General features: G+C 39.6%; 2 protein-coding genes and 1 long non-coding RNA gene across 20 annotated transcripts in view; 1 reads left to right on the top strand and 2 right to left on the bottom strand.

The window, feature by feature from the left end:
* LOC121328711 (rap1 GTPase-activating protein 1-like) overlaps positions 1-11,088 on the top strand; it is a 124,884-nt gene extending 113,796 nt beyond the window's left edge. For 11 of the 17 annotated variants that reach the window (XM_041273706.1, XM_041273692.1, XM_041273689.1 and 8 more), the window contains 6 exons: positions 668-777; positions 1,309-1,422; positions 4,626-4,755; positions 5,301-5,403; positions 5,722-5,822; positions 9,106-11,088. In XM_041273706.1, the coding sequence (XP_041129640.1) occupies positions 668-777; positions 1,309-1,422; positions 4,626-4,755; positions 5,301-5,403; positions 5,722-5,822; positions 9,106-9,195 (648 nt within the window). In that variant the 3' untranslated portion in view covers positions 9,196-11,088. Of the gene's footprint in view, positions 1-667; positions 778-1,308; positions 1,423-4,625; positions 4,756-5,300; positions 5,404-5,721; positions 5,823-7,785; positions 7,837-9,105 lie in introns of all 17 variants that reach the window. The other 6 variants (XM_041273690.1, XM_041273704.1, XM_041273695.1 and 3 more) reach the window with 3 other exon arrangements.
* Positions 11,082-13,993, bottom strand: LOC121328713. The gene is made up of 3 exons (XR_005951714.1): positions 13,696-13,993; positions 12,870-12,905; positions 11,082-12,161 (listed from the first exon to the last, which is right to left on the bottom strand). It is a non-coding gene; the product is annotated as an uncharacterized LOC121328713 (long non-coding RNA).
* A 1,540-nt stretch (positions 13,994-15,533) lies between these two features.
* Positions 15,534-26,389, bottom strand: LOC121328651 (Y-box-binding protein 1-like). Of its 2 annotated transcripts, none has more exons than XM_041273555.1 (8): positions 26,109-26,389; positions 24,218-24,281; positions 23,564-23,597; positions 23,130-23,219; positions 21,607-21,933; positions 18,752-18,849; positions 17,096-17,361; positions 15,534-15,880 (listed from the first exon to the last, which is right to left on the bottom strand). In XM_041273555.1, exons 1-7 carry the CDS (start codon positions 26,224-26,226, stop codon positions 17,127-17,129), a joined length of 966 nt encoding a protein of 321 aa, XP_041129489.1. In that variant the 5' UTR covers positions 26,227-26,389; the 3' UTR covers positions 15,534-15,880; positions 17,096-17,126. The 2 variants fall into 2 exon arrangements, with proteins under 2 accessions (XP_041129489.1, XP_041129490.1); XM_041273556.1 differs by having other exon boundaries at positions 18,764-18,849; positions 26,109-26,387.
* Positions 26,390-27,040: the final 651 nt, after the last annotated feature.

Below are 27,040 nucleotides of genomic sequence, written 5' to 3'. Positions count from 1 at the left end.
CTATCTAGAACAAACACAGCATGTGTGAATGGTTGTGCTGGATGCAATGGTTATGGGTGTAACTGTACATCAATGTCATGATACTGCGATAGGCCTCAATACATGCCCTGGTCCTGATGAGCTTGATGCTTAAGATCATCAAGTAACCCAGATGTGCCTGTTGTCCTGCATACAGGTCACTTTGCTGGTTTTGTTAAAAGATAAATGAAAGAGTTCAGGGGGGTGTATTTATAGCAACTATGAAACTTCTTCCGTTGCATTCTTAGTTTTGCATCACAATCCGTACCTCTATTACAATAGACTGCATCATGCAACAAAAAGGATCCAGAATCGAGACACCCCTAGTAATTGTTTGTTAGAGCTGTATACAGTACAAATGAGGACTACAGTATACAAACATATTTATCAATTTAAAATGTTTTATAGTGTTTTAGGGTGACCAAAACGTAACCTCCACTTTATAGCCATTTCTGGTGACATTTGGCAAAACTACGATAAACAAAACCAGTATCAAAGCATTATGCACTTTAAAAAAAAAAGTTACATTTTGGGCAATCTGCACAGCATAGAGCATGTACATAGACTTGTGATTAAGTAGGCAGACTGTAAATCAAGCTCTGTCAGATACCAATTCTCTATCCAACACGTCTATCGCTGTGTTTTGCAGTCGTTGATTATCCCGGGGAAGAGTCCAACCAGGAAGAAGTCTGGTCCCTTCAGCTCTCGCCGGAGCAGCGCCATTGGGATTGAAAACATCCAAGAGGTGCAGGAGAGGAGGTGAGTGTGGCCAGAGAGCCAGGGCAATCCACCAGCGTGGCCAGAGAGCCAGGGTAATCCACCAGTGTGGCCAGAGAGCCAGCACTGGAATGGGTTATGAATAGGGCATCTGATTTTCTGTGTTTTACCCCAGCTTTTATACTCTCCTTTGAGAATTCAATTGCTACCTGTTAAACCATTCGTGTATCAAATCATACCGAGAAACATGTTAATAGAACATTGATTTTTTTTAATTGTGAAAAACTAATACTTTTAAAATTGGCCAAGCCTTCATTTACAAATCAAAGATAGTGTTTAATTTATTTTCAATATTTATCCTCATCTCTCAATATTAGTCCAATTTAATTCCTTGTCAAAATTACTTTCAATATCATTAAAAATTACTTTGCAATATTTATTAAATGACCAATAGTACTACAAAGTAATGCAATTTAATAATCTGGTTTATAATTTTTACTAGGCAATCAGAAGAAAAAAAAAAGTATATAATTGTACTGGTGTATTTGATGGGTTGACCCTGTTTTATCCCAGCAGGGAATGTTCCCAGAGTACCCAGAAGGCAGCGGACAGTGGTCACATATCCCAGGAACCCAAGTCGGATTCATCCAATCAGAGTTCACCTGAGATGCCCACAACCAAGAACAGGTTAGTCTGGTAAACTTGCAACCTTTGTCTGCTTTTTAAAACACCTACCAGTCAGCACTGCCTATCCTCACCTCCATAGTCGCTGTCAGAGAAGAAGGGTGCAGCACAAGTGCAATTACCACAACCTGTGTCAAACCCTTTTGGCACATTCCAGAACACTAGAGAAGCACACCCTTGACAACGGGCCTGTGAAGGGAATGGGCATCAACACATGTCGCTGTTCAGTAATTCCAGGGGTGGTCCATCCACAACTACAGTATAAAAACACTCAATGGTAGAACATGCAGTAATACTAAAATAAACGTTTGACGAATGTTTAAGCTGTCTTTCTGCATGTCTAATGTTGAAATGAGAAGAAGTCACATTCTTACACCACAGGGTTCCGTGTGTAGTCTCCATTCCCCTTTGAGGCAAATTAACATGTGCGGCTTTGTATGCTGAACACATTACCCTTGTGTAGTTGTGAAGAGATCCATGGTCACCAGGGACCTTTGGTCACGTAGGCAAAGGAGAGAATTTAGAATTGAGAAAATAAGATAGATGCCAGCGAGTGTAATCAAGATGGAAACAAGAGCAAGCAGGAAGTAGTAGAAGGGGAGGTGTGTGTTAGTGATCACTAAAAGCAGAACACTTTCGGGTACAATACTGTGATTGTTCATTCCAATTGCTGCTCTTTCTCCTGCAGCGTTTTGGTAAGATGCAGACCTGATATCAGGGAGTGCCGTTTGAAGTTATGATCGTGTTGATAAAATTGTATTGGTATTTGAGAAGTTGGTATTTGTATTGTGCAATCTTTAAATCCATATTTAAAGCAGCAATGTATTTCTCTATGTATAGATCAAATCAATATCACAAGTGTGAATAGCTCAGTTAATCACCAAGGACTGCTAGTCACACAAGCAGAAGAAATAACAGAATTTAGTGAAGTTAGAGTGCAATTTTGAGAGAATGGTAGAGTCCAGTGAAGTTGATAAATAAGATAGAAGGCAGCAGTTAGGAGCAAACTGAAAGCTCAAGGAGAGGCATGTGTTAGAACTGCAAGCAAGAAATATTTTCTAGCTCAGTGGTATTTTGTTTATTTCGCTCTGTTAGTTGTGCCATCAGTTGCTGCGCCTTTACCTTCTTGCAGTGTTTCTGCAGGGTCCAGAACTGATGGATGATTGTACACTACAAAATACCAGTTCCACTACAAAGCAACTCTTATTAATATTACTTCTGCAATGTGTCCATATATAATAAATATATTATCCGCAACGAAATTATGCAATAAGGGTTGCACGCAGTATTCACACAAATTATTGTGGTGTCCGCTAGATATTGTAGAATTCAATTAACTGTTAAGATACACATTATCCAGTTGATTTATATTGGTGTAAGCCTGCTGAAATGATGGCATGTTTAAAAGGCATGATCATGCTGGGAGGGGGAGGGGGGTGTAGTAAGATATTTAGTGCAGCAGATGATGTACTGTACAATCTCATCCTTGTCTTACACACAATGAAACATCTCTTCCTTAACCACAAAAGAGCAAAACACACAAACTAAAGACCAGGAGGGAAGATATTGAACACAGGGCAGCTAAAAGAACAACCATACAGAGAGACAACGTTCCCACCGAGAAGAAGAGAGACAGGATACCTTCTTATACACCCACGCCAACAAGACAACAGACAGGGCCTGCCTTCACACTCCAAACTCTCCACAAGTCTACTGCAGAACACTAACAACCACAGGATTAAACCACACTGGAAATTAAGTTTGATTGCCAAACTACTGCCCTAAATGCAACTCTGCAGAAGACAGGAAAATCCATTTCCACTCAGTTTACTAAATAAACAAACTAGCGGTCATTTTACTTCAACACCTACTGTAACAACTTGGCATCTCAGTCCATTAAATTGAATGGCAATTCATCTTTGAACGACATGGTTTGCAGTTCGTGCCCAGCCCTGCCTCTCTGTCCAATTCAATGGACCGCATTGCCAATTCATTACCCTACTCCAGTGCTGCACTCCCCCAGCACAATCCTTCAAAACAGGGCCTTAATTGCCATTCTTTACTTTATAAACACAACTGCTAAATCATAAATGAAATGACAAACTATCCACACAGTTGCTGACAGTTTGGAACACAATATACATTTATAACAATTATAGAATATGTGGTAATATCAGAAGAACAAATAGATAGACTTGCAGTCAACAAGTTTGTCAAGAATTCTCCGGACCAAGATTGTGAATGAATGGAATGGCAATTACATGGTTTTAATGTTTGCTGATCAAACATTAAGGTTGGGTGGTTTGAAATAGAACACATCTAAGCTTACTCACCAGCTCCCTTTGTGCCATCCAGATCCTTAATTACTTTACAAAACACCTACATTCAATTCAACCAGGAAACACCTGCTAAGGCCCTGGTGTGCTTGGTTCAGTAATTAAGGTATGACAAACAAATGCCTGCACTGGAATGTATTTTGAGCCAGAAGTGAGCACATTACACAGATGAAGGCATTCAACAAAACAGGTATTCTTAAACTCAGGTTGGCATTAACTGCTAAAGCTTGAACAAACATTTCCTTTTAGAACAGCCACGCAGAAACCTGTGCTAATATCTTTTAAATGCATCCAATTAATTTCAGTCTGCCATTTTGCCAAGCGCTTCTGAGGAACAGAAAATCCCTGGCAACTCATTTTCAGGGATTGCGTTAGAGTCTGTGGGTTCACCACTAGGTTATTGCAGCTATAGGGCAGGAACACTAACAGGAGCCAGGCTGCTCAAAGCCCTGGCTCCTGGTCTTGTGTTTGACAACGGTCTTCTAGACCGTTCAAGTTGCTGGGTCTTTATTGAGCAGTTTACCTGGAAAAATGACTGGCAGAAACTCAATACAGGCCAGAAAGCTTGTGGCATAAAACATTTAATTTAAGTGCATGAACAGGATTTTTGTCTGACCTTAAGAAGCACTTAAGGGGAAATTTAACTTAGCCTACCAGAGTAAAAATCAAAGGCAATGCTAGGTGCTTAACTTTAAACAGCAGCGGCAAACCAAACTTAAAGCCAGCTAGAAGGGAAACAAATACATATCCATGTAGGAGTAATACAACAGAAACAGAAATCACTCATTGCAAACACCATGAGGGACAGGTGAACAAATGACCCATTGAAAAGACACTGGGAGTGATTTGCTCTTTAATTCAGGTTTGTAGCTATTCTGTGTATTGCAGAGCTGCCTCCATCCCTGAGGCCAATGACCTGTCTCGCTCCTCATCCAACGCTAGCAGCTTCGCCAGTGTGGTGGAGGAGAACGAAGTCCTTGAGGAATACGACACTGGAATGGTAAGAATCTGCTTTCTAACGCCTTCCCAAAGCACACAGCAGACCCACAAGTGAAAGCGGTATGCTAGGCTACAAACGGCTCCAACACATAAGCAGATACTTCAAATATCAATATGGAAACAGGTTTGTCCAAGTAGTGTGACGATTAATGAAGTAATCCCAGGCAGATTTAGCTTTATGTTTGTCCAGGCACGGGATAGTCTCAAATACTTTGTCCCCACAAACAACCCCCAACAAATATGGTTCACAATTCAGTGAGTGCAAACTATTTGAGGCAGAATACAAAAAAGTACCAATTCTTGGCTTCACCCTATGCAGACTATCCTAGGTAGTAGATGTAGTCTAAGGTATGTTGTATCCTGTTGTGTGAACAGATTTAAAACAAACTAGACAATTCAAAAGGTGTTGAAATACAAAATACATGCAAAAAAAAAGTAATAGCTATGCAAATGAGAAAATCCAAGATACTAACCTTAAACCAAAAGGACAGATCGACAAGTCTGTGAAAGATTTTGTCCCATGGTGTTCTCTCACTCTGTTGACAGGAGAGCCTGTCTTCCGCTGGGACCCCTCACAAACGGGACTCCTTCACCTATAGCCCCTGGCTCGAGGACAGTGTCAGCGCAGCCAGCGGAGGGAACTCACCAGGTGGGGTTAGCCTAGTTTTCTGAAATCTTCTTTAGTGCAATGTATTTTTTTGTAGTGAGTTCAGAGCTGACCACAGTATTCTAAGTAGGATCTCAATTTAAGAGCATTAAATAAAATTAGCATAACTACCCTTGACTTGCATGGCTATTTAAGTTAATATTCTGCTTGCCTTTTTAAGGAACATTTGTATATTGGTATGATAGCCTCAGCTCGATATTAACCCTAAACATGTCAAATTTTAGAGCTCAGTGTTTTTTTTTTTTAATGCTTCTAAATTCAGACCCCCTTATGATAATCAGCACCCACCTTTCCCCACAGTGCCAGCGCGCTGCCCCCAGCCGGACTCGGGGAAGCCAGCAGAGCCCTCAAGACCCGAGATCCGGATCAAACTTGAGAAGCCCCATGAGCAGACGTCATCGGTAAGGGAACCACAGGGGAGATTCACCCAGGGCAGGGGGGCTGGGTGTAGGAATACCTAAAGAGTATTTTCACAGAGGGATTGAGTACTCTGTATAAACCCAACCCCATCCCTGTATTTGTGCTGTTCAAAACGGGAAGGATGTCAAGTCATTTACACTGCAGCCAAGGAAAGAAATCATTTCTAACCAAAATGGAAGATACCATTCATCAAAACATTGTGAGAAAGTGCTACCCTCACTAAAGCATCAGCATTTTAGACAAGTGGGTACAATTGGCTTTCTTTCTCATCCTCTCTCCCACACATCACCGTATGTCTATAGGGATGTGTGATGTGTGCATGTAACCACCCAGACTGGTACAACATTCTTGGGGATAAAGAAAAAATGTCCAACCTAGTTTTACTAGGTGTTAATCTGATGCAAATGCACTGCTCTATACTTCTTATATTCAGCTAGCCGATGTGTCAATTAGGGGCGATACCGGTTTCTCTGTTTAGGTACTTTACAGTATTGACATTATTACTGTTGTGCTGTATCACAAATATTAGATTTATGGTATACAATGGTGAACGCTAAGTTTGTGTACCTATGAACAAAGTGAAGGAAAAGGCCATTTTCATTTGAACTTCGACTTAAACATCCTGTACAAAACAAGTCTCAAAAACTACGCAGCTTGCTCACTTAGCTTCACCGGGACAAACAAAAATAGTTCGTACACAGGTGGATTATTTCATCAAGAATAAAAAGAAAAACACTGCAATGAGCTGAACTAACTACACAGGTTTAGCAGCATAACTTGTATTAAGCCTATCTTCACTGCGAGGTTTACTGTTTTATTCATAGCATTAATGTACTACAGTCAGTTATTTGAATGTCGTTTGAACCGATTACTGTATTTTGATAATGGTTTTAGAGGAAACTGTCAGCCACACAGAATACAAGTTTCAATGTCAATTTATTAGCAGAGACAAGAGACTGCAGCGGGAAAGTCTACTTATTCGCAAAGCTATTTAATTTTCAAAAATTCAGTATGTTGCAGCATCACATTGTTTTGAGAAAATCAAGATAATAGTTTGAATAATACATACTGTCAGTTAAAAAAAAATTCTGATCATCTATAAACGAAAAAAAAAACTGTAAAATTGCTCTGCCTTTTTTCAGCTTTTGGTCGTATTAAAATATAAAATAGCTTAAAGCACTCCATGAAAGGAAGTGTGGTTTCTAGAATTACATTTGTAATGCAGTGTTTGGGAATTACTACATTTATAGTATTTCCATTTTTTGTAAGTCTTAATTTTATAATTTACATTTTCTTTACGATTTATCATACTGTGTAGATTGTATACCGACCCACCCCTAGTTTCAATCTTAGTCAATCAGTGTACCTTCTCTGATTATTAATAATCTGGAAGTGAACACTACAAAAAATATTAGGTGCAACGATAAGAATTCAGAAGTTAAACCTTACCCTGTTACCTTTCGTTATTCAATAAAGTCCTCAACTGAAACTAATTAGCATAGCATGCTCTGAAAATATGTGATCAAACTGCAGGAATAATATCCAAAAAAAATAATGTTCTCCACACTGTGTGCAAATTGTGTGTAAATATTTATTGGGTTTATCTAGTTCAGTATTGGTCGATTACAGTGTGCTTTACTGGAAAGTGATTTTTACAAAGCAAAAGCTAACTGGGTGAGCGATGATTTTAATCTCAGTGGTGCAGAATTCTCTTGCCTGGTTGCCCACAGGTAATGCTGCATTGACCTTTGCACAGCTGCGTGGTAGAGAAGTCTGTGGACAGTCTGCCTCAATATACCTCAGAAACCTCTGCTGGTCTTGTTCATCAAGGACAATGTTTTGAAACTGCATGTGTACCCTTGCCCTTGTACTGTTTATCATGCCCCCTCTTTAACTCTGTTTAACCCTCTGTTGTGCTCCTGTGCATCTGTGTGTCCTGTCCAGAACTGCTAGCCTCTCTGTCCCGATCGATTCATGGATGTCCATCTCCAGCAGGTCAGAGTAAACCCATTTTTATCTCAACTTCTTGGGGGAGGTGTTTACCAGGCAGAGCAGTTTGCTGGGCCCCTTTTTTGAAACCTAGGACAGATTTATTCTTGTAATTTCAGCAGCATTTAAGAAGAGTCCTACTAATTACATTCCATAAGTGTTCTTGAGAAGTCATGGTGACAGTTGAGAGATGCACCTGTTCTAGCTAACATGTAACATGTAACTTTTTTTTTTTAACTACCTGGCAACCACACTAGATTAAGAAAATGTACAGCTTCCATGTGTTACACTTTAATTATTTTACCTCATCACTGTCTTCAGGGTCTATCAGCCCATCAGTCAGTGAAGCAGCTGGTCAGTTAATGACTGGAGATCATTAAGAAATGTTGCCATCCAAGATCAGTTGATACAAGTGTGGTAGAAATTAATCAAATCTACTTTATTATATCCAGCAGGCAGTAAACACCCAATGACGCAGAACAATGTCAAGCTCTAAAGAAACGTAGTGTGCAGTACTGACCTCTACCTTCTTTGGGCTGGATAGGCTGATAAGAAACAGCTTTCAGTGCCACACATTCTCTGCCACTCATTCATAGCTGCTCCAGATCTTCCAAATCACTCTGATCCAGGAAGCTGAAGCTGAGCTGTTTGAACATGTTGGAATATTTCACTTGCTCATCTGTTCTTCTCCATGCCATTCCACCGTGTATGTTGCTGAAGCTTGTAAGGTGTATAGCATACTTTGATCAAAAATGCAAGGACTATAATGTATTGGGACAAACCCATAACCACAATGATATTACCATTAGTTTAAAATTGATGACATATCAAAAGATGTACCATTTACCAGAAATGTCTCTGTTGTGTCTGCTTCTGAGGGTAAGAGCCAGAAAGTATTGTAGGTTACAAACATGAGCTGGTGTGACAATGGCAAAGATCAATTGTGAAAAGTGTTAAAGGTCTTAACCAACATATAAACACACATCATAGAATAGACAGTGAGAGTGTATAAAAAATGTCAGTAAATGAAGGCATAATGAATCTATAGCCAATTAAAAGAACAACCCCTTTAGAAAAACATTGGCTAAGGAGTTAATTTGATAAACTCCACCGAGATGAGCCACAGCACTGGGGAATCTCCCTGGATTGCATCAACCACTCATCTTTGGTGATCCCAGGATTACCTGTAAAACATATGAAACCATTACTAAAGAACCAACACTGTTCCAATATTGTGTATAGGTTAATGTAACACTTGTTTTCAATGTCTGGCAGCATTCCCATAAGAAACACAAAATCAAGGAGCTGAGACGAGCACGGATGTTTGCCACGACAGACGACGGCAGCCAGCCGCCTGGGTTCTGAAGCGCTACAACCATCACTGCGATATGAGTATGACGTGCATCCTCTGGGTCACACAGCAAAGGTGCCAGGAGGCCCAGGACTCTGTGTAACTAGAATCCTCATTCCACTGACCACGTGACATACCACATTCCCAGCAGCCCTTGCAGACTCTGCCAAGGGGCCCGCCTCGAATCAAGAAGGACCTGATTTGCACTGTGTTCATGGTTGTTTGTTGTTTGTTTATTTATTTATTTAAACGATACTGTATTTGACCACAAGCGACAGTTTTTACAAGTCTGAATTGCTTACTCTTTCTAGGTTAAAACTATTGCAGCTATAAGGAAACTCACTTTCAGAGTATCATACAATGGTCAGGTACCTTTCAAATTGCATTGGAGGGCCCTTTTATGTAAAGCAATTTACATGTTAGAAAGTTTTATCCTGAGTTGCTAAGGCTGCTTACAAGGGGAAAGGATCTATTAAAAAAAAAAAAAAAAAAAAAAAAAAAAAAAATAGAAAAATACATTTCACAGAAATTAATCTAAACAGCAATGGAGCTAAATACCATGAAATAGCAGCTTCCCAGCATTTTCAATGTTCTTATAGACACTGAAGAAAGAGGTTTTAAAATAGTTGTCCTCTCTTATTTGACATAACAGCGTTGGTAACCCTTTCTTAAACTGATTTCAAAACCTTGGTTAGCAGTGATGAGCTCAACAGTTTCCATTGTATTGATGCGTCTGTGTGAGAATGGAATGAGCTTACCTATGCCATCGTGGCTCCACTGCTCTGATTTCAGAGTTGATCAGCAGCTACAAACCAGGTGAGATTAGACAGTCAGGAATTAGGGGGCAGTTTCCTAAACTCATGATTCACTTTGAAGACGTGGAGCCATTGGGAGAGTAGATGTCATTGTGTCCCAGCTTGTCCTTCATTGGGAGAGTAGATGCCATTGTGTCCCAGCTTGTCCTTCATTGGGAGAGTAGATGCCATTGCGTCCCTGCTTGTCCTTTACTGGGAAAGTAGACGCCATTGTGTCCCAGCTTGTCCCTCATTGAGAGGGTCATCTTCAGTCCAACCATGCCTGAAAGAGACTAGGAACGGGGATCTTTAAATGTAACTCCATCTGTGCTTCACAAATCAACCAATAGTGACAGAAAAATTGATTGAACTACGATTTCTCACTGTAGATCGGGGATTGCAAGCCTCACACACTAAACAAGATATCTTGTCGCAGACTGCGCCTATTTTCATTGCAGAATCGTAGACATCATTCGGGAGAATCGTGGACTCAAGCGAGGAGGCGATCACTGTTGTCTGCATTGTTTTGCACAGAAAAAAAGAAGAAAACGCGGATTAGATCCATTTGAACGCGCAATTGGCTTAATAGACGTGGCCAATACGGACTGATGATGAAACGAGTCGAGGTGCAACCAAAATAAAAAAATCGAATCTGTTCAAAAAGCGCAACACTCGCTCGTAGTACAAAATATTTTAGATTAAAAGATTGGCGTGGGAGATTGACCGTCAAGCGATCTTTATCAGAATACCAAATTCTAATGAATAATTTAAAGACTTTTAAACTAATACATATTTTTTACTACGAGCGTGTGTTACGCTTTTGAACACAACTTTAATAGTAGGCTACTACACGTTTGTTATAGGTTTAAATAAGCAACAACGTAATCTGCATTCTCTATCCTCCCCCTCCCTTGTATTGTGAATAAATTATAAATACAAGCATACAGTAGGGGGGTTGAAAGGGATATCGAATACGCGTGACTGCAGAAATTGATTGCCGGGAGAGCACACTATCACACGCAGTATCTGTTTCAGTGTTAACAAGTTATAACAATTATTTACTTACCAGGTACCTTCAATGAGCGATCATGACAGGAAATGTCACATATGTCAAAGAGGGGCACAACCTTTCTTAGTCGTTATTGTTGCTAGCTTGTCCTATTGGCTGCTGGCAGCATTCCTCAAGAAATCGGCCCTTAGCCCCTCGCACTCTTCACAAATTGCTTTGTCGGGGACTAAATTTTTCTGACATGCTAGAAATTTGTCGGAACGTCGTAACAGCAAAACCATAGAAATTGCCCCACTAAAGATGATAAAGCTCTCAGCTGACAATTAGATGTCGAGCCATTCCCTCACACAAACACCCCCCCCCCCATCGGCAGTCAGACTAGATTTTAGCATTTACCTGTAACCTGTACCCATCTTTCTAGATGTACACAGAACAAGACAAAGAAGGATCTCAGACTAGATTTTTTATTATTATTCATTGTACATAAAGAAATTATTTATTGTCATCTGCGTACTGAGACAACTAGAATTGTTGTTTTAAGGAGAACCAAATGACACTAAAAGGAATGTATTTTGGCCGATTCCTCTCTGGAGACGTGCGGCTCTGCAAGATACTTCAGAGAAGACACCCTAAAAGTACCGAGCGGTAAACATCACAATGTTGTGTTATCGCAGAAATGTATTTATAAAATGTATGTGCATTTGATTTGTGTTTTGATGTACATATTAAGACAATGCTGTTTTAATTTTTTTTCTGCCAAAATACCAGAGGAGGGCTATACAAGGATATTCATCTTTAAACAATGCTGAAGGGTTTAAGTTAATTTAATTGAAAAGGGGGGTTCTGAAGTTTGCACCTGTAAGTAAATGTTACTGTAGCTTTTATTTTATAAATAGCATATGGGCTATTTTCTAGTCCAACACAGCTGCCACATTGAGATTTTTTCATAACAAATTTAAGTGCACCCCTCTGCTTATATATTTGGCAGTTTTTCGATCTGCCTTGTGAACACATTGCCTCATATATACTGCTTAAAATTACCAAGCACAGCTGTTCGTAAAAAATATATTGCAAAACTATCATCAAACCATCATCAGAATGCATTGGGCTTACCTGGATAGGAAACATGGAGAACTGTAGACATGAGCTAAAAATGTGACCGCTCCATAGGAAAATCCTGTTGTAAATTGAAATTTGGAAAAACAATCTAGTCACAAAAAATCAGAGAAATAAGCAAGATGGTGCACTGACCCAATGAAATGTGCAAAATAAGGCAGTACACACTGGTACCCAAAACACAGATCGACATCATAGCTTTGGGTGTAAAGCGTCTTAATGTTGTGATCTGTGAACTATACAGCTTGTGTAGACTGCTTAACAATTTAACCAATGAGGTTGTGGCATAGTCCTGTTCTAGGTGTGTTATTTATTTTTTTAATTTAATTTGCTTTTTTCTTTTTAATAGAACAAAGCACAAAAATTAGTTGACAACAGGACATCAATTAAATGTTGAAAAAAAAACTTTTACCTTTGCTAAATTTTTGTTGTATTTGTGTTCCAGTGATTATCAAATGCTAAAAACCACACCACTTGTCAAAGTTTTATTTGTAAATATTGCTTTTTGTAAATATGGCCAACAAGAAACAATAAAAAATGAAAACACAAAACACCAAATCAATGGGTGTACATGCTCTCTGTGCCAGTGTGTCGTCTTCATATTTGTAATCAATGGTTCAAGAGTAGGGTTACCAGAATTCTCAAAATGGGCAAACTGATGCCCTCTGAAGCAATGTGGCTGATGTGACAGACAGCCTTATACAAAAGAGCTATTACAAAAAGATTTTATTAATACACCATAGAAGTACAGACAAGAAATAAAACTTACCTTCTTAGGGACAGACTTTCATAACTGAGCATTACGCTGTAATCAAAGAAATGAGCACAAATAAAACTTAAATAAAAGCACCTGTCATTAAGAATGCTTCCAAGGTACTTAATCATTGTCGCGCATGACCTACAAGAAATTAGTGGATTGGCCATTTGATTGCAGAGGAATACTTGTAATGTAGGTATTCATGAATATATTCAGGATGATTACAATAAAAAATATTGTAAAACAATCATATGAGCAATGTGCTGTGAACCCGTTTAACACCCACCATTGGACAGGAGATCGACATTCGTTCTATCTAAAGGATTTTCAATATGCTTTTAGCACCAAGCATTAATATCGAATCATTTCTTTAAACTAGGTTTCAACTGGCTTACTGAAAATTTAGCTTTGCTCACTGAGTAAATCAATTTAATACAACTACTCGGTGGAGATTATAAATAGCATTTCTGCATAGCCAGATGGCAGTAATCTTCAACAGGAACAGGTTGAGAGTAATCAACACCAGACACATGCTGTCACTAGACAAACCAGTCAAAACCTGCCTGTTTCATTTTTCACACTGATCTTTTCGAACAACTGCTGGCTTTGAGCGAGAGGGCCATTTGGATCACGCTTTAGCAACAACAATCTGCCAAAGGTCAAGAATTATGTATCGCGCAGCATTTCCCAGTAGCAAATGAGATTTAGTGAGCCCCTGTGCCAAATCCAAACACCCAGAAACATATTCCCTGTGACCAAGAAGATTCTCCTTTCTAGCTGTATTGCCCTTCAATAAATAAGTCTGTTAGAGAAGAGTACCCAACATTAGTTTCATTACCTTTTTCATGGCTACTTTGACAATGTATTTTTACTTTCAGATTTGAGTTGCCAGCCAGTTCCTCCGTGCTGGTCCATATCTACGAGTCCCCCATGACTTCCAAGCAGGACGGGTCATCCATTTCCAGTTCTAAATGAACACACTGTGCATTATGTTGCTGTACTGGGAAGGAGTGACAGCAATACCTGTAACCAGAACTTCATAAAAAATGAAGTGGCTCCTCATGTTAAACCTCATTTACAGTTTAAACTATGGTTCCACAAAATATATATATATAAATTTAATTTGCATATCTAGTTTTCAATTCGTGGTTAACAATGCATCATGGGGGGGGGGGGGGGGGGGGGGAGACTCCCATAAGTACATCAGCATCTTTGATTATGCTTTTAGTAAAATACTACACCATTTAGGATTTTTATTTTGGCTTATACCTTTACAACCTCAGTTTGAACAAGCCCAATTAAAGTCAACATTCACTGCAGTTAAGGTCTTTTATTGCCAACGTAACATACACAGCGCCATTGTTTTTCACGTTGAGTGCCACCAGTAGTGGAGCCCTCAATTCATTCTTAAAATCTCTTTATATAAACTGTATGGAAGAAATAAATTTACATGGGGAAGAATGCATTTAATGGTGAACTAGTTATAGCAGCCTGGGCAGAACTTGAGAATGGAGGAACGATGACGAATTCTTTAGGATCTTATTAATGATACACCTTGGATTTCCTAGACTGATTTTACAGTGCTAAACCCAGAATCAGCCCCGCATGTTGTTTTATTGCCCACATGAGTATGGTGCAGCTTCACAAAACAGGGCTTTTACAAACATGTACAGATCTTGATCCTCTTCCATCATAACAAAAGGACATTTGACCACCATAGATTAAAATTTCTTCTACGGTAAAGTTATGCCTTCATTCCCTCAATAACACTACGTTTCAAACAGGAGTAATAAACCAGAAGAGGAAACGCAGTAACCAGATAATCCTGTTTAGTAACCCAACATAACGCTCTAGTGCTTTATCCCTTTTATTTCAGACATAGCTGAAAGGTACCAGAGACTTAAGGGCACGGGCGCATACGTAGGGATCGGTACGACCTGCTCACAGTTTGTGGAAACACTTTGTTAACCCTTTGCGGTCCAATGTCAGACCAAGTCTGACATTACGATTTTTCCCTTTCCAGTCTAATGACCCTGTCCGACATCGAAAAGACGTAAAGCTCCGGTCTCTAGTCATTTGTCCTCCGGAAAAAGGGAGCCGAATGAAATAAAAAAAAAAAAAGGGGGGCATGAGCAATAACTCTAGCAGCTGCTCCAGAGACAAGCAGACAAACAAAGGAGGTATCTGCTACAGTAATAAAATAATGACTTTGATCACATTATTGAGGAGTTTGGTGATAAAACAAGTGATCAGGAGAGAATTTATCAGTATGCACATCTATAAAGAGGTATGTGAAATACAGCAAACACGGGGTGGGGCTTGGCTGGAAATGCAGTACTGATGTCGCTTAGCACTGCAATGCTAAGCGACAATAAATTGGACCTGACAGGTGCTGAATAAATGGACTGCAAAGGGTTAATGTTAACTAGAACCAAAGCGCCAAGTATAACGAGATGTGTTACCTCACCAAGTTTTACAATTTGAATGGCTACTGGCCAAAACAAAAGTCCAATTACAGTGCACCAGGAAACCCATTAGAAGGAAGGTGGAGATTTTGCCAAGGTTCAGATTGCGTTTAGGAAACTCAAGTGCTCTGAGCGCAAGGTGCTTTTAAAAACAGAGCCAGATCCCAAAACAACCATTAAGCCAAGAAATAAACCACAGGAGGAGATTAGAAACTTTGTTTGACTTTTATTTGCGCTTGCCTTTGTTTTCAAATTCAGGTTGTACAAATAAATTCAGATTTAATTCTTTAATTTAAAAAATGTCAAATTGACCAGATATCAAATTACTTTAAAAACTACTGGTGTAAAAACTTAAGACCGATTTACAAAAAACTTTAAACTGTTTCCAAAAGAAGTCGTGTCAGATAAAAGTAATGAAAAAATTGGGCTGCAGATTCTGCAGCCAATCACTGGTATCTGGTCAACTGCATGTAGCAAAGCTTTCGAGATCGTCAAGTCAAATCTGTTTCTTATTGCTCTGTTCTTCATTTCCTTTGATGTTTCTTCATGTTGACTAAACTACAAAAAAAAGAAATTAGTAAGTAGTAATTAGCACAACACTTTCAAAGTTCAACAGCTATAAAATTATGCATCATGGTCTATCTTAGAATGATAAGCAAAAACAATCCTTTAATTAGAAAAGCATTACTAATACACTTTCTCAAAACATTCTAGTTTGATAATTCTCAATATCCTTAGCTTCTCATTGCAGAAGTGTGTTCATATTTAAAATAATGCAAGGAAATTGGAAATTGATAATTGTTTGTAAACATCAAAATGCACAAAATATTTCAGTGGATTATGAACAGTATGTCCAGTACATGTCCCTACCCATGAAGTAAATAAATCAAATACAAAATTGGCTCATTACAGCTTTCTGAAATACAGCCACTGAAGTTAATACTATGATATTAAGTTAGATATAAAACATTGTGCTTACTTAACTAGTCTTAAATATTTTGATAATTTTACAACCCAAATTTCAATATTTGCACTATATAAATGTGATAAATGTATGGTAACTGTCTACATTTTTGGTGCCAAGTACAGAACTTTGCAAAAAAACACTAAAGTGTAAACAGTAAAGTGTGGCACTAACCAAACTGGGGCTATTTACTAAAAAAAGCATTTGCAGTTACTCCATGTAGTTCAATGGCAGAGCAAAACAAAGCTTTAGCACTTGACCAAACATGTCACAATGAACCAAACAATAGAAATTGCCTAGTGATGTTAACATTTGTTTCAAACCCACTGCATTACCTCATTTTATTATTTTTATGCAAGATTAGCCCCTCAATGAAATCTGCACATTTAAGCAGGGTTTGCAATGCAACTTTGTAAAATAACAGCTGGGCACAAACCCAATATTGTGTATTCAGTTAACATCTATGGAATTGGGTTTCCTCTCTGACACTGGCACACAATGGCATGAGCCCTCTGCAGCAAAGCAAGCAGCTTTTGCAGATAACGCTTTGGATGTGGCCAGGTACCAAACCCTAACAGCCTCACTAAGCTACTACAGCAGATTCCAAATCACTGGCGATAGAGACAAGATCAACCTTTCTACACATAAGTGGTTCAGGGCGTAGAATTGAAGGCTCCATTAAATTAACGAATTCAATGGTGACTAGGTAACATATGCAAAACAGTTTTCATTCGATACACCAATTAGCTGCAGTGTTTCATGTATTAAACGTTAACGGTTGGAAGCCCTTCAGTCCCGCTGCTACGTACCCGGACGATGGTGGAGGTGGTATGCCGGTATTTACTCAGCGCCTCCCTGCTCGGCCGGGGGAGCGGACGTTTTCTCAGCTGCTGGTTCGGCTGCTTTGTTCTCTTTGCCATCTTCAGGTTTATCACTCTGAGGGCGTCTGCGACGGTAGTTGTAGTTGCGGCGATACCTGCGCTGGCGTGGCTGCTGGTCCTGGGAGCCGTCACCTTGGTTCTCCTTGTCCTCCTCATTGGCATCATCCCGGGGTGGTCTGGGACGAGGGGGGCCCCTGCAGACAACCACAGAGGTCATTTTCACATTAAGGGGAAAATACACATTCTATCAGGTGGCCTTTTTTTGTCTTATTAAATGGTGTCAATGGGGGGGGGGGGGCTGGTTTTGAAGGAAATGCAACAATGATGACAGTGCAGCTGACCACATGGCAACTGAACATCTATACTCAGAACTGACCACACCTACAAATCCTTGTCAAAAGTAAATAGGGTACCCATTTGTATTCATTTCTCTGTTAAGCTACCTCAAAGGTAGTCAGATCATTCATTTTATGAAAACTGACATACAGCAAATCCCTGAACAGCCACAATGACAAAAGGAAGCAAGTCAATTGTTTGAGGAAGAAACAGTAGACAGTTTCTCTGAAATTGAATGACCTCTAGTTGCTTTGAACTTGCAGACTAATGCACATACCCTTACATGCACAAGAGTCGAAGCAGAAAACATAACGCACAAGTATTAAATAACGATGCATCTGTTTTTGCACACTGTTGCATTTTATATTCGTGATAATACAGTATGGCTTTGGTATCTCTGCAAGCCCAGAGATTCCAGAGGCTTAGTCTGCTGCTTGTAGTAGACACCTTTTCCAAAAGTCTGTGTAAGGAACAGTAGTTTTCATGGTTGATTTTATTTTAAGCTCGGGCAAGTATTTCCTTCCTCAAGGAGGGGACACGACATCAGCTGTTCTCTTTAGAAGTACATCTTGCCTAACCAATGCCTGGTTACAACCCAAATAACACCTCTCATGCCCCAGACAAAGCAGCTATGCTGAAATAATTGATTAACATTAACCTTCTAACTGTGGACAGTTTTAAAATTGCATTTCTTTGGTGACTCAGTTTAGTGCTCGTAGTATTCAAGGACAATGGCTACAACTAAAACACACCCTCCAAATTGTGTAGCATTTTATGATATGGACTAACTTACTGGGGGCTAGGTTTAGACCAGTAACCCAATTTGAGATTACAGTTGGATCTGAACAGCATTAAAGGTCAGACCCTCCTTTGCAATCAGGCATAACTCCTCAGATACAAACAGTGAAGGATCAGACACCTATTACCACTGTCACTTAGGGTTAGTAAGCAGTCAAAAGAACTTCTCCATAAACAGGAAATATAGAAACCCAAGCGGGACATTATAAAATATCTTTAAAAAAGCAGTTGCAATTCAGTGTAGTGCTGCAACAACGAGTCGATTTCACTTGTCGATTGTAAAGTGTTAGCTGAACAATGAGAATACAAGGTGGCAAGGATAGAAACATCCTATTTGTTTACCAAGTGACTGAATACAGTAACTCAAGCAGTTTGGTCTTTTTGCACGTCAACAACCCCTACCATCAACTCGTTGTTGCAGCTCTAACTCAGTGAACACAACATGCAAACCTTGCTCTGAACCTTGGTCGGTAGCCTCTGTAGTAATTCTGCCTCATTGGTTTAGCACCCTGGTCAACAGCACCTTGGTTCTCTTCTCCTTCACCTCCCTGCAAAATAAAGTGTTAATTTTAAAATTACAGAACTTAGAAAAACCCTGCGTGGTTTCCAGGAGATATGGCTCATTACTACCTACAGTACACCAATCGGAAATTCATGGAAGAGTGCAGTGCCATTGTATTAATAGCATGACACGTGGATTCTAAACTAGAGCCAGAAAAAAAAAAAGGGAGCACACTTAAATAACCAACTGAGGCACACCTTGTGCTACATAAATTCTTACCTGATAAGATAAGCAGAATTATAAAAAGGTGGATATCTGTATGCAGCTGCCACCTCACATTAGCATTCTGCTACATAATGCAAACACCAAACAAAGGGTCAATTGCAATGTACCACTTCCTTAGTATCTTGGTACTAAATCCAGGATTGGTTCAACTCCTGTTTAAACCATTAAAATTGGTCTAAATTAAACCCTACTCCAAAGTACCAAGCACCTAAACCAATGAAATGGTTTAGATAGACCCATCCAGTTTATTTTATACACATTTTAAACCAGCTCTATTTAAAAAGACAAATGCCACAAATTAACCATGAATTCCTTGTGAATTCAACACAGCAAGTAGCTTGTATCTTGTAATACTGAATATGCCTATGAAACCCAAAATAATTTAATACAGCATTTAAATTACTATACTCTATGCATTTACAAAGTTTACCTGCAATGTCTGGAAAACCAGCAGCAAACTACAGCACCAAACAAATGTTCCTGGTGGAATGCAAACTTTTGACAAACTGTATCCAATTTGGAATTGGTTGTTAGTGTATGTTCTGAAGAGTTCCTGGTATTTCTAGACAGTCTTCAGTATCTGTGATAATCTAACAATGCACACCCCAGACTAGATAGGAAACAGAACTATATACGGTACATATGATGAAATCCTGTTTACATTAACTTTCATTCTTAGTATTTCATTTATTAAAATATGCAATTTTTTTGGTTAGCATTTCTAGGGCTTCTGCTTTTCGGTTTATTAATTAGATTTTTCGGTCTTTATTTTTAGCGATTTGAGTTTTGGTGGTCAATGCAAACTGAGCAACCATTGTCAAGTTTTTTTGCAGTGTTTGGTTATACACCAATTAATTTTTTTTGTAACTTAAAACCAAAAATCAGCAGCCATAATTACACTAGTCCTGCTGCATGCATGCAGCAACTCCAACACCATTTAGCTATACCTGTCCCTACAGAATTTTACATACCGTTTTAAATAAATAAGAATTTGGGTAGAAACTTAATATAACCCCTTTTCACAAAAATCACATTTTGCACCAATATAAAAAATCTAAAATTAAAATTGAGCAGCAAGCACAGTTCCTATTGTTCACAAAAGCACTTAAGTTACATGAACAATTTGTTCAACCTCATTTTTTCAATAAAATAAATAGCAAATGGATATGTTTTATAAATGAAGTTGTAATATTTGTCAAGGGCAGCTGGTTAGCAGCATTCACTTGCTCACTGAACCCCCAGTCTCTTATTAAATGATCTGTGCTTCCTTTCTGGGTGATGTGCATTTCATTTCCCCCTCTCATGTGACACTGGCACATCAACAATGCTGTTCATCCCATCCGTTTAATGGCTGTGCTTGCTCAGAAATGCGAGCACCTATATCCAGCGTGCACATGCGCAGTAGCAGCCAGCCAGGACTGGCTATGATTGGCTTAATGTCTCGACGGAGCGCAGCCGGTTAGAGAGCATGGTGATCAGCGTGCACGTGTAAGGTCAAAGGCTATAAATAGGAGCAGCATGACTGTCTTCTCAGGTCTTGCATGGTGTGACAGAAAATGTTTCAGCTGTTAAATTACAAAATTAATTTTAAAATAAAAATAGCAAATTTTAAAAAAGTTAGACAAAAAGTCTAATTCTTTGTCTAACTTTAAAATTAATGTTTACAAATACTCATTTGCTCAACATCGTTCTTTTCAGTTCTAATCTGCTTTTACTTTGCAGCAGTCTGTCCCTTTTTCTCCCAAGGCTGCTATTCTTCAGCAGTGCTTTAACTTAAGCTCAGTAATATCTTGCTGCGTTCTGCAATTTTTTTTTATTATTTGGTAATTTACCAACCACTACTGCCTGTTTGGGGTAATCTGTTATTAAACATACCATACAGCGTATTTGTACAATTTCATACTTTCTCATTTTGTTGATAACCGTGTCAGGCTTTCTTCTAGGTGTTTTTAATTTTTTTTTTTTTTTTTTTTTTTTTTATTTATTTTACTGTTTGTAGCTGATCATTTTTATATAGACCTAATAAGACTGGATCTACTGGTTCCTGGAAAAAATAAATCTACTTCACCGTTAATGTTTTTTGATTTTCTTCCCCTTAATTGTGACTTCAATTTAATGTCATTTTTTTTCCTGTTCTTGGTCTTTGAACTTGTGATTGATTTAGATTTTGGGACAACTTAATTTAAAACGGCACCCTGGACCCCACCCCAAACCTGCATCTGAGGTGTGAATACCAAAAGATTTTTATGAGAAGCCACTACTGATTTGTAGATCTAATACTGCCCCTTCAGATGGTAGAAAGCCCAGTTAAAACTGATGCTACATGGTCTAAGAGACCACAAAATGGGCTTAAATTAAGATCCTGCTGGAACATTTAAGTTGAAAAGGCCTTTTGACACCTAGAACTAAATTAGTACGTTGCAGCTGAGCTCACAGACCATTTAAACCTCAATCATAATCGATATAAGTGGCACATTGTAACTGACTCAGAGTTTGAAACACGCAGATCCAGTCTTACCTCTGTGCTTTCCCCACGGGGTGAGGTGTTGGTGTACGGTGGACGGCGTCCATAGCGCCTCTGGACGTAGTAGGGTGGGTAGCGTCTCTTGGGGAAGGGAGGGCGGCGCTGTTGGGGCTGGATCTCCCCCTCCGGCACACTCTCCTGGCCCTGGCCCTCTCGCTTCTCACTTCCCTCGCCCTCACCGTCACTCTGGTAGTTCTGTGGGTAATCAGGCGGGGGGCCCCTGCGACGAGGGTAGCGCCTGTAACGATTGCGGTCTGCTGCGTATTTGCTTCCCTGAACTGGAACTCCCCCTGGACCAGTAACGTTGGCTGCTTCTGCACCCTGACAAAAACAAAACAGGACATATCTGGTTAACTACTAACCCAACTTATATTCTTGTATTATATCATCATCTTGTAGCTAAGGGCTCAAGAGAGTAATCAATGATCTATCATTTTTGTTGATAATGATTTGTTCAACATGGGTTAGTACATAAGCAGAAGAGAGACACGGTTTTATAAAAAGTCTCAAGCAGCAACCTCTGGGAATATATTACATAATACAGGAAGCAGAGAGTACTTGTACGGGGGGAATCTAACCGATGCAATGTACTCAGTGGGGTGCTACAGGGCTCAGGGAGGAAAGTTAGGTTTTAAAACCATTTTTCAGGACAGTCGTGTGCCTAATCGCCCAATTTACTAAAGCTTTAAAAAAACCAAAAGTGGTCCAAATGAGAACTAGAAAAGCAGACAGGACCTTCACTTATAAAACAAACTTTTACTTGTAGATTCTTCAAGCACATTAAATCTATCCCATAATGTTATTTTATTATAATCCCTGGGAAGTAAAGCGTGCGACACACATCACAGCACACAAAATGCATTTTATTACTCTATATAAGTCTAAAGGTCTCCACACACCAGACGCAATGCAATTTTGTTTTTTTTGTTTGGTTTTGCAGCCACATGACCACGCACCAGAAGCGACGCAACAGGTTTGAAAACTGCCAAGTCTATACAACTTAAATTGCTATTGACAAAACTATGATCAAGACTGGTACATATTTGTCAACAGGAGTCTTCTGACAGTATTTCAACACAGACAGAAAATTCAAGTTCCTTATACAAATTTTAGATGTAAAGCTTTAAAAATAAAAAACTCGGATGAGTTCAATTAAGTAATGTTGGAACAAGCGCCACCTGGACAGTGTGTCCCCAGGACCAGGGTTGAGAACCACTGCCCTAGTTGACGCACGTCAGATAGCAAAATAGGATTCAATCCTATTTATTTGCGTGCCGCTCCTGCGTCACCTGAGGTGTGAAAGGTACTTATGAAAAGTACAGGTTCTATTTATTTTTACGCATTGCTGCACAGTCCCGCTTGCCGCACCACGTCTGGTGGGTAGCAGCCTTTACTGCTTGTGGTTTAATTTTATAATAATATTTATTTATTGTTTTAAATAAAAAAATAAATAAATAAATATATATATATATATATATATATATATATATATATATATATATAAAGTGCCAAGTTACCTTCTCTCCTTCTACCACATCAAACTCTACCGTCTCCCCGTCTCCAACACTGCGCAGATATTTCCTTGGGTTGTTTTTCTTGATGGCAGTCTGGAAAACAAGCAATTGAAATGTGAACAGAGCATCCCTCCCAAATCACCCACCATCAGCATGCAACGTGAACAAGCAGCTGTTAGATGGCCAGACAAAACTACATGAGATTGCATTCAAAACATCCAACTCATACCTTGCTATGTTGTGGGTATATCCAATATTGAGAAGTGTAAGAAATCTGAATGTTCAAAATTCAATTGGCAATTTTCTGGTAAAATTAACCCCAACTAATTCCCTAAACCAGACCCCACCCCCCAAATCCCACATTCCATTTTATGTGCAGTAGACTACACACAAGCAGACTGCACTTGGGTAGGGAAGACATTTGCATCTATACTAACCTGGTGTACAAAGACATCATCTTTTGTGTCATCCCTAGAAAAACAAAAACACATTAAAGTGTTAATGTGCATATACTTGAGGGGAATTGTACAAATTACAAGTCAAATAATTGTGTGAAGAATATTTAGTTTTTTATTTTGGGGGGGAAGGAGGTCTACATCAATTCAAGATATACAAATATTTCAAACAAGGCCATTAACCGCCTCAAGGGACCACAGATTACATGGTCTGATCACAGCAAGACCATTGGGTTAATTGTGCAATACAACAATGACATTTTTTCTTCATCCACAGCATTCTTTGAAATATCTGTACATTCCAAAGAGAAGTACAAAATCAGAAGCAGAGAAAACGGAGACAAGCGATATTTGCACTCCTTCCAGAAATTGACTGTTGGATTATAAAGACCCATAGTAGCAGTTTTTAAAACTGCAGAATTAGTGCAAGCCTAAAATTGATAGCCAACATGCTTAATGGGGTCAAACGATGTTATTGGCTTTAATAGTATTAACTCAAAAGCAAGAGAAGATGTGGACTCAATGTAGTACATCTGCTAGTATGTAATTCAGTACACTTAACAGAACTTAGTTTATCCTATGCACATGGTGTAACGTCAAACACAATTTAGGGTGCAAGTACTGAGTCTAACAAACCTGTTGATGAAACCGTAGCCATTTCTTACGTTAAACCACTTCACTGTTCCCAGGACTTTTGTTGCTGTAAAAGAAAATAAATCAAACCAATGACAAAATGCATATAGACGGTAGTTCCAGGAATTAAATTTCTCCATCAACAGTAGACATGGGAATATTACCCAGAACGTACACACCATACAAAAACTACAAGAAAAAAAAAGTAATTTAGATAACTACTACTGTAATACACCCAGCCAACAACTTTGAAACAGAAGCTCCAATAGGCAAGCAACATGGCCTCTTGAAATATCTGGATACTATAATTAACCGGGAAGTGGGGTGCTTTTAATAGACAATGATGTAAAGCTTAGCTGTCAGCGCGACAGAACAAGTGAAACTACCCCACGGGCCTATATTGAAAACACATGCCTCACCACTGCCTCAAAGTATTTTATATTGGCTCTCAAGCTAAAAGAGAGTATAAGGAATTTAACTCGGATATGTATTTCAGTGACACGACTACCGCACTTATAATACAGCACATTACTGAAAAAACATTAACGTTGTGTCAAACCAACTGTACACTCTTCCCGGAACAAGCCTGACCTTTACCAGTTTATAGAAGGAAGTGCCGAGTTTACACGTGGTTGAAAATACAAACTCCGTGGCTTTCGTTTTTTTTACTATACACAATTACGCAAACATTTTAGGATAAACAAATTACTAACACTACAATAAAACTACCAGAACGCAGTTGTTTTATATAGAAACACACAAGCTGAATGGTAGAAATGCGACTTTTCATTCTGAACACACATTTAAATAACTCGTTTCTATTAACTACCATGAGGCTGGAACCAAGCCAACGCATCTAGCGCAGACCCGGCCCAGAATCCGCGCCAAATGTACAGACACACACAAAACAAGACCGAGGCGAAAGGTTTTTAAATAGTCTCTAGACATCACACTCATTCTGTTTATTTGATTTCCAAACGATTTTATGGAGGGGGCGACTCCGTAATACCAGTTTTTCTAGACAAAAGAGACGCTATCTTAACCAAACACTACGGCGGACATTTTGGAAATACAACCACCAAGTTCCTGCTAAAGTCACTCTACTAAAACCGGGACGACTGCTACCGGTGCGATGACTTACATTAACAGCACTCTTGAAACTTCGACTGCCTTTGTTCACAAAAGGAGCAACTGTGTAACTAATGCGCATTTGGTCAACAGGCGATAAGTTTTATCAATTTATTACTACTGTACAATACTGAACAAAGGGGTGTTCTGGTCGGTACAGTGCACTGCAGTCTCTCTCGGTGGATTCAGTACATACCATTACAACAGAGTCTGGGTTAAAATACCACCCCCACAAGGTTAATATCTAGTTCAAGTCCAAGTTCACTGAACACCCCGCCTGCATAAACCAGGCAAACAAGACCACTCAGCCCCGACACGCATCAAACTGAACGCCCTGCGCTCCCTTCATGGGCCCAGTTAAAACCGAACTGAACCCACTCACATCCTTATCCAGTCGCTCACATTACTATACACATGAGCAGCCCCCTCGTGGCCCACCAGAACCTCCCCATTTCTTTTTTCCGGTCCAATCAAGCCCACCCACCCCGGCGGCGCTTCGGAACCCATGCTCACCGATGTCGGGTAAAATGTCACAGACTTCCAAGAGAATCGGGCCGAACTAGAACACTTTCTACTCAAATACAAAACGCAGCTCGCGGTATACAGTTTGCCCAACCGACTTTTCACACAAAGAAAATCAAACGATAACAAAACTAGTCATCAATGAAGAAAAAAAAAAAAAACACATTCCTATGCCAACATGGGAGGGGGGAGGTATTATTATGGAAAATTACAGGATCAAAAAAGCCTTATCCCAGCTACTAACCGATGACCTTCTTATCCCCCGCGGGAGCTGCCGCTGCCGGGCCGGCTGGGCTCTCCGCTTCGGCGGCCTGCTGTGGCGGCGGCGGCGCCTGCTGCTGCGTCTCGGCCTCGCTGCTCATGATGGTTTCTGGATGGTAAACTAAACTTATGCCGGCGGCGGCTGTCTAGTGTGTTTTCCCGGTGCTGGATGGTAACCTGGGCCGGCGGTGGTGGGGCTGCTGCCTTCGGGCTCTCGACGTTCCTCTCTCCGCTCCCTTTGCCGATCGAACTGGAAGGAGTGTGAGTGGATACCGGGCAATATTGTTTGCAATTTCCCCACCCATTCTGCATTGTAATTGGTCATTACGTGTGTCCATCGCCGTAAACCCCGCCCCGGTATTCAGCTATTGGTCGAAGTACTTTCATCGCGAATGCAGAACATAATCACGAATATGATTGGAGCGCCAGCCTGGCAGTAAGGTTAAGTCCCACAAACGCCACGCACCAGCAGCGGTGATTGGCTAAGTAGGCCTCCGTAATGAGTTCCATTTATTCCGTCTAGGGTTCGTTTTGCAAGATGTCACTTACAGGCACAGTTCGTTAAAGGAGGAAAGGCAGATCAATCAAACGTCTCTCAACTTTATAGGATATTGTTAAAATAAAAGTGATTGTAATGAGATTGGTAAATAACTGGAAAAAAAGTCTGAACGTTAAGACTGTTAAACATTGTTTCTGGGAGTTTTTCTGCTTACTTATTTTGATCATCAGGGATCATATACTATGTAGTACATATATTTTTGTGACTAACTAAAACTGATAATAAATAATAATAATTAAAAAAAAAGATGTAAATTCAAATGATAAAAACGCAAATCCGATTTAATTACTTTAAACTGCATCTGCTTAACGATGACTAGTGTCACATTTTCAGCAGGAGTATCGCGGTGTCACAGA

Source organism: Polyodon spathula, chromosome 16 (genome assembly GCF_017654505.1).
Source record: "Polyodon spathula isolate WHYD16114869_AA chromosome 16, ASM1765450v1, whole genome shotgun sequence".
Taxonomy (NCBI): Eukaryota; Metazoa; Chordata; class Actinopteri; order Acipenseriformes; family Polyodontidae; genus Polyodon; species Polyodon spathula.
Note: the sequence above shows the minus strand (reverse complement) of the source record. Positions and strands in the feature narration are given on the sequence as shown.

Coding starts and splice junctions, on each gene's coding strand:
- LOC121328651 (XM_041273555.1), bottom strand. CDS start 26,226: ATGAGCAGCGAGGCCGAGACGCAGCAGCAGGCGCCGCCGCCGCCACAG. Junction 24,282..26,108: donor GGGGGATAAGAAGGTCATCG/GTTAGTAGCTGG, acceptor TTTCTTTTACAG/CAACAAAAGTCCTGGGAACA. Junction 18,850..21,606: donor CCCGTGGGGAAAGCACAGAG/GTAAGACTGGAT, acceptor TTTATTTTGCAG/GGAGGTGAAGGAGAAGAGAA.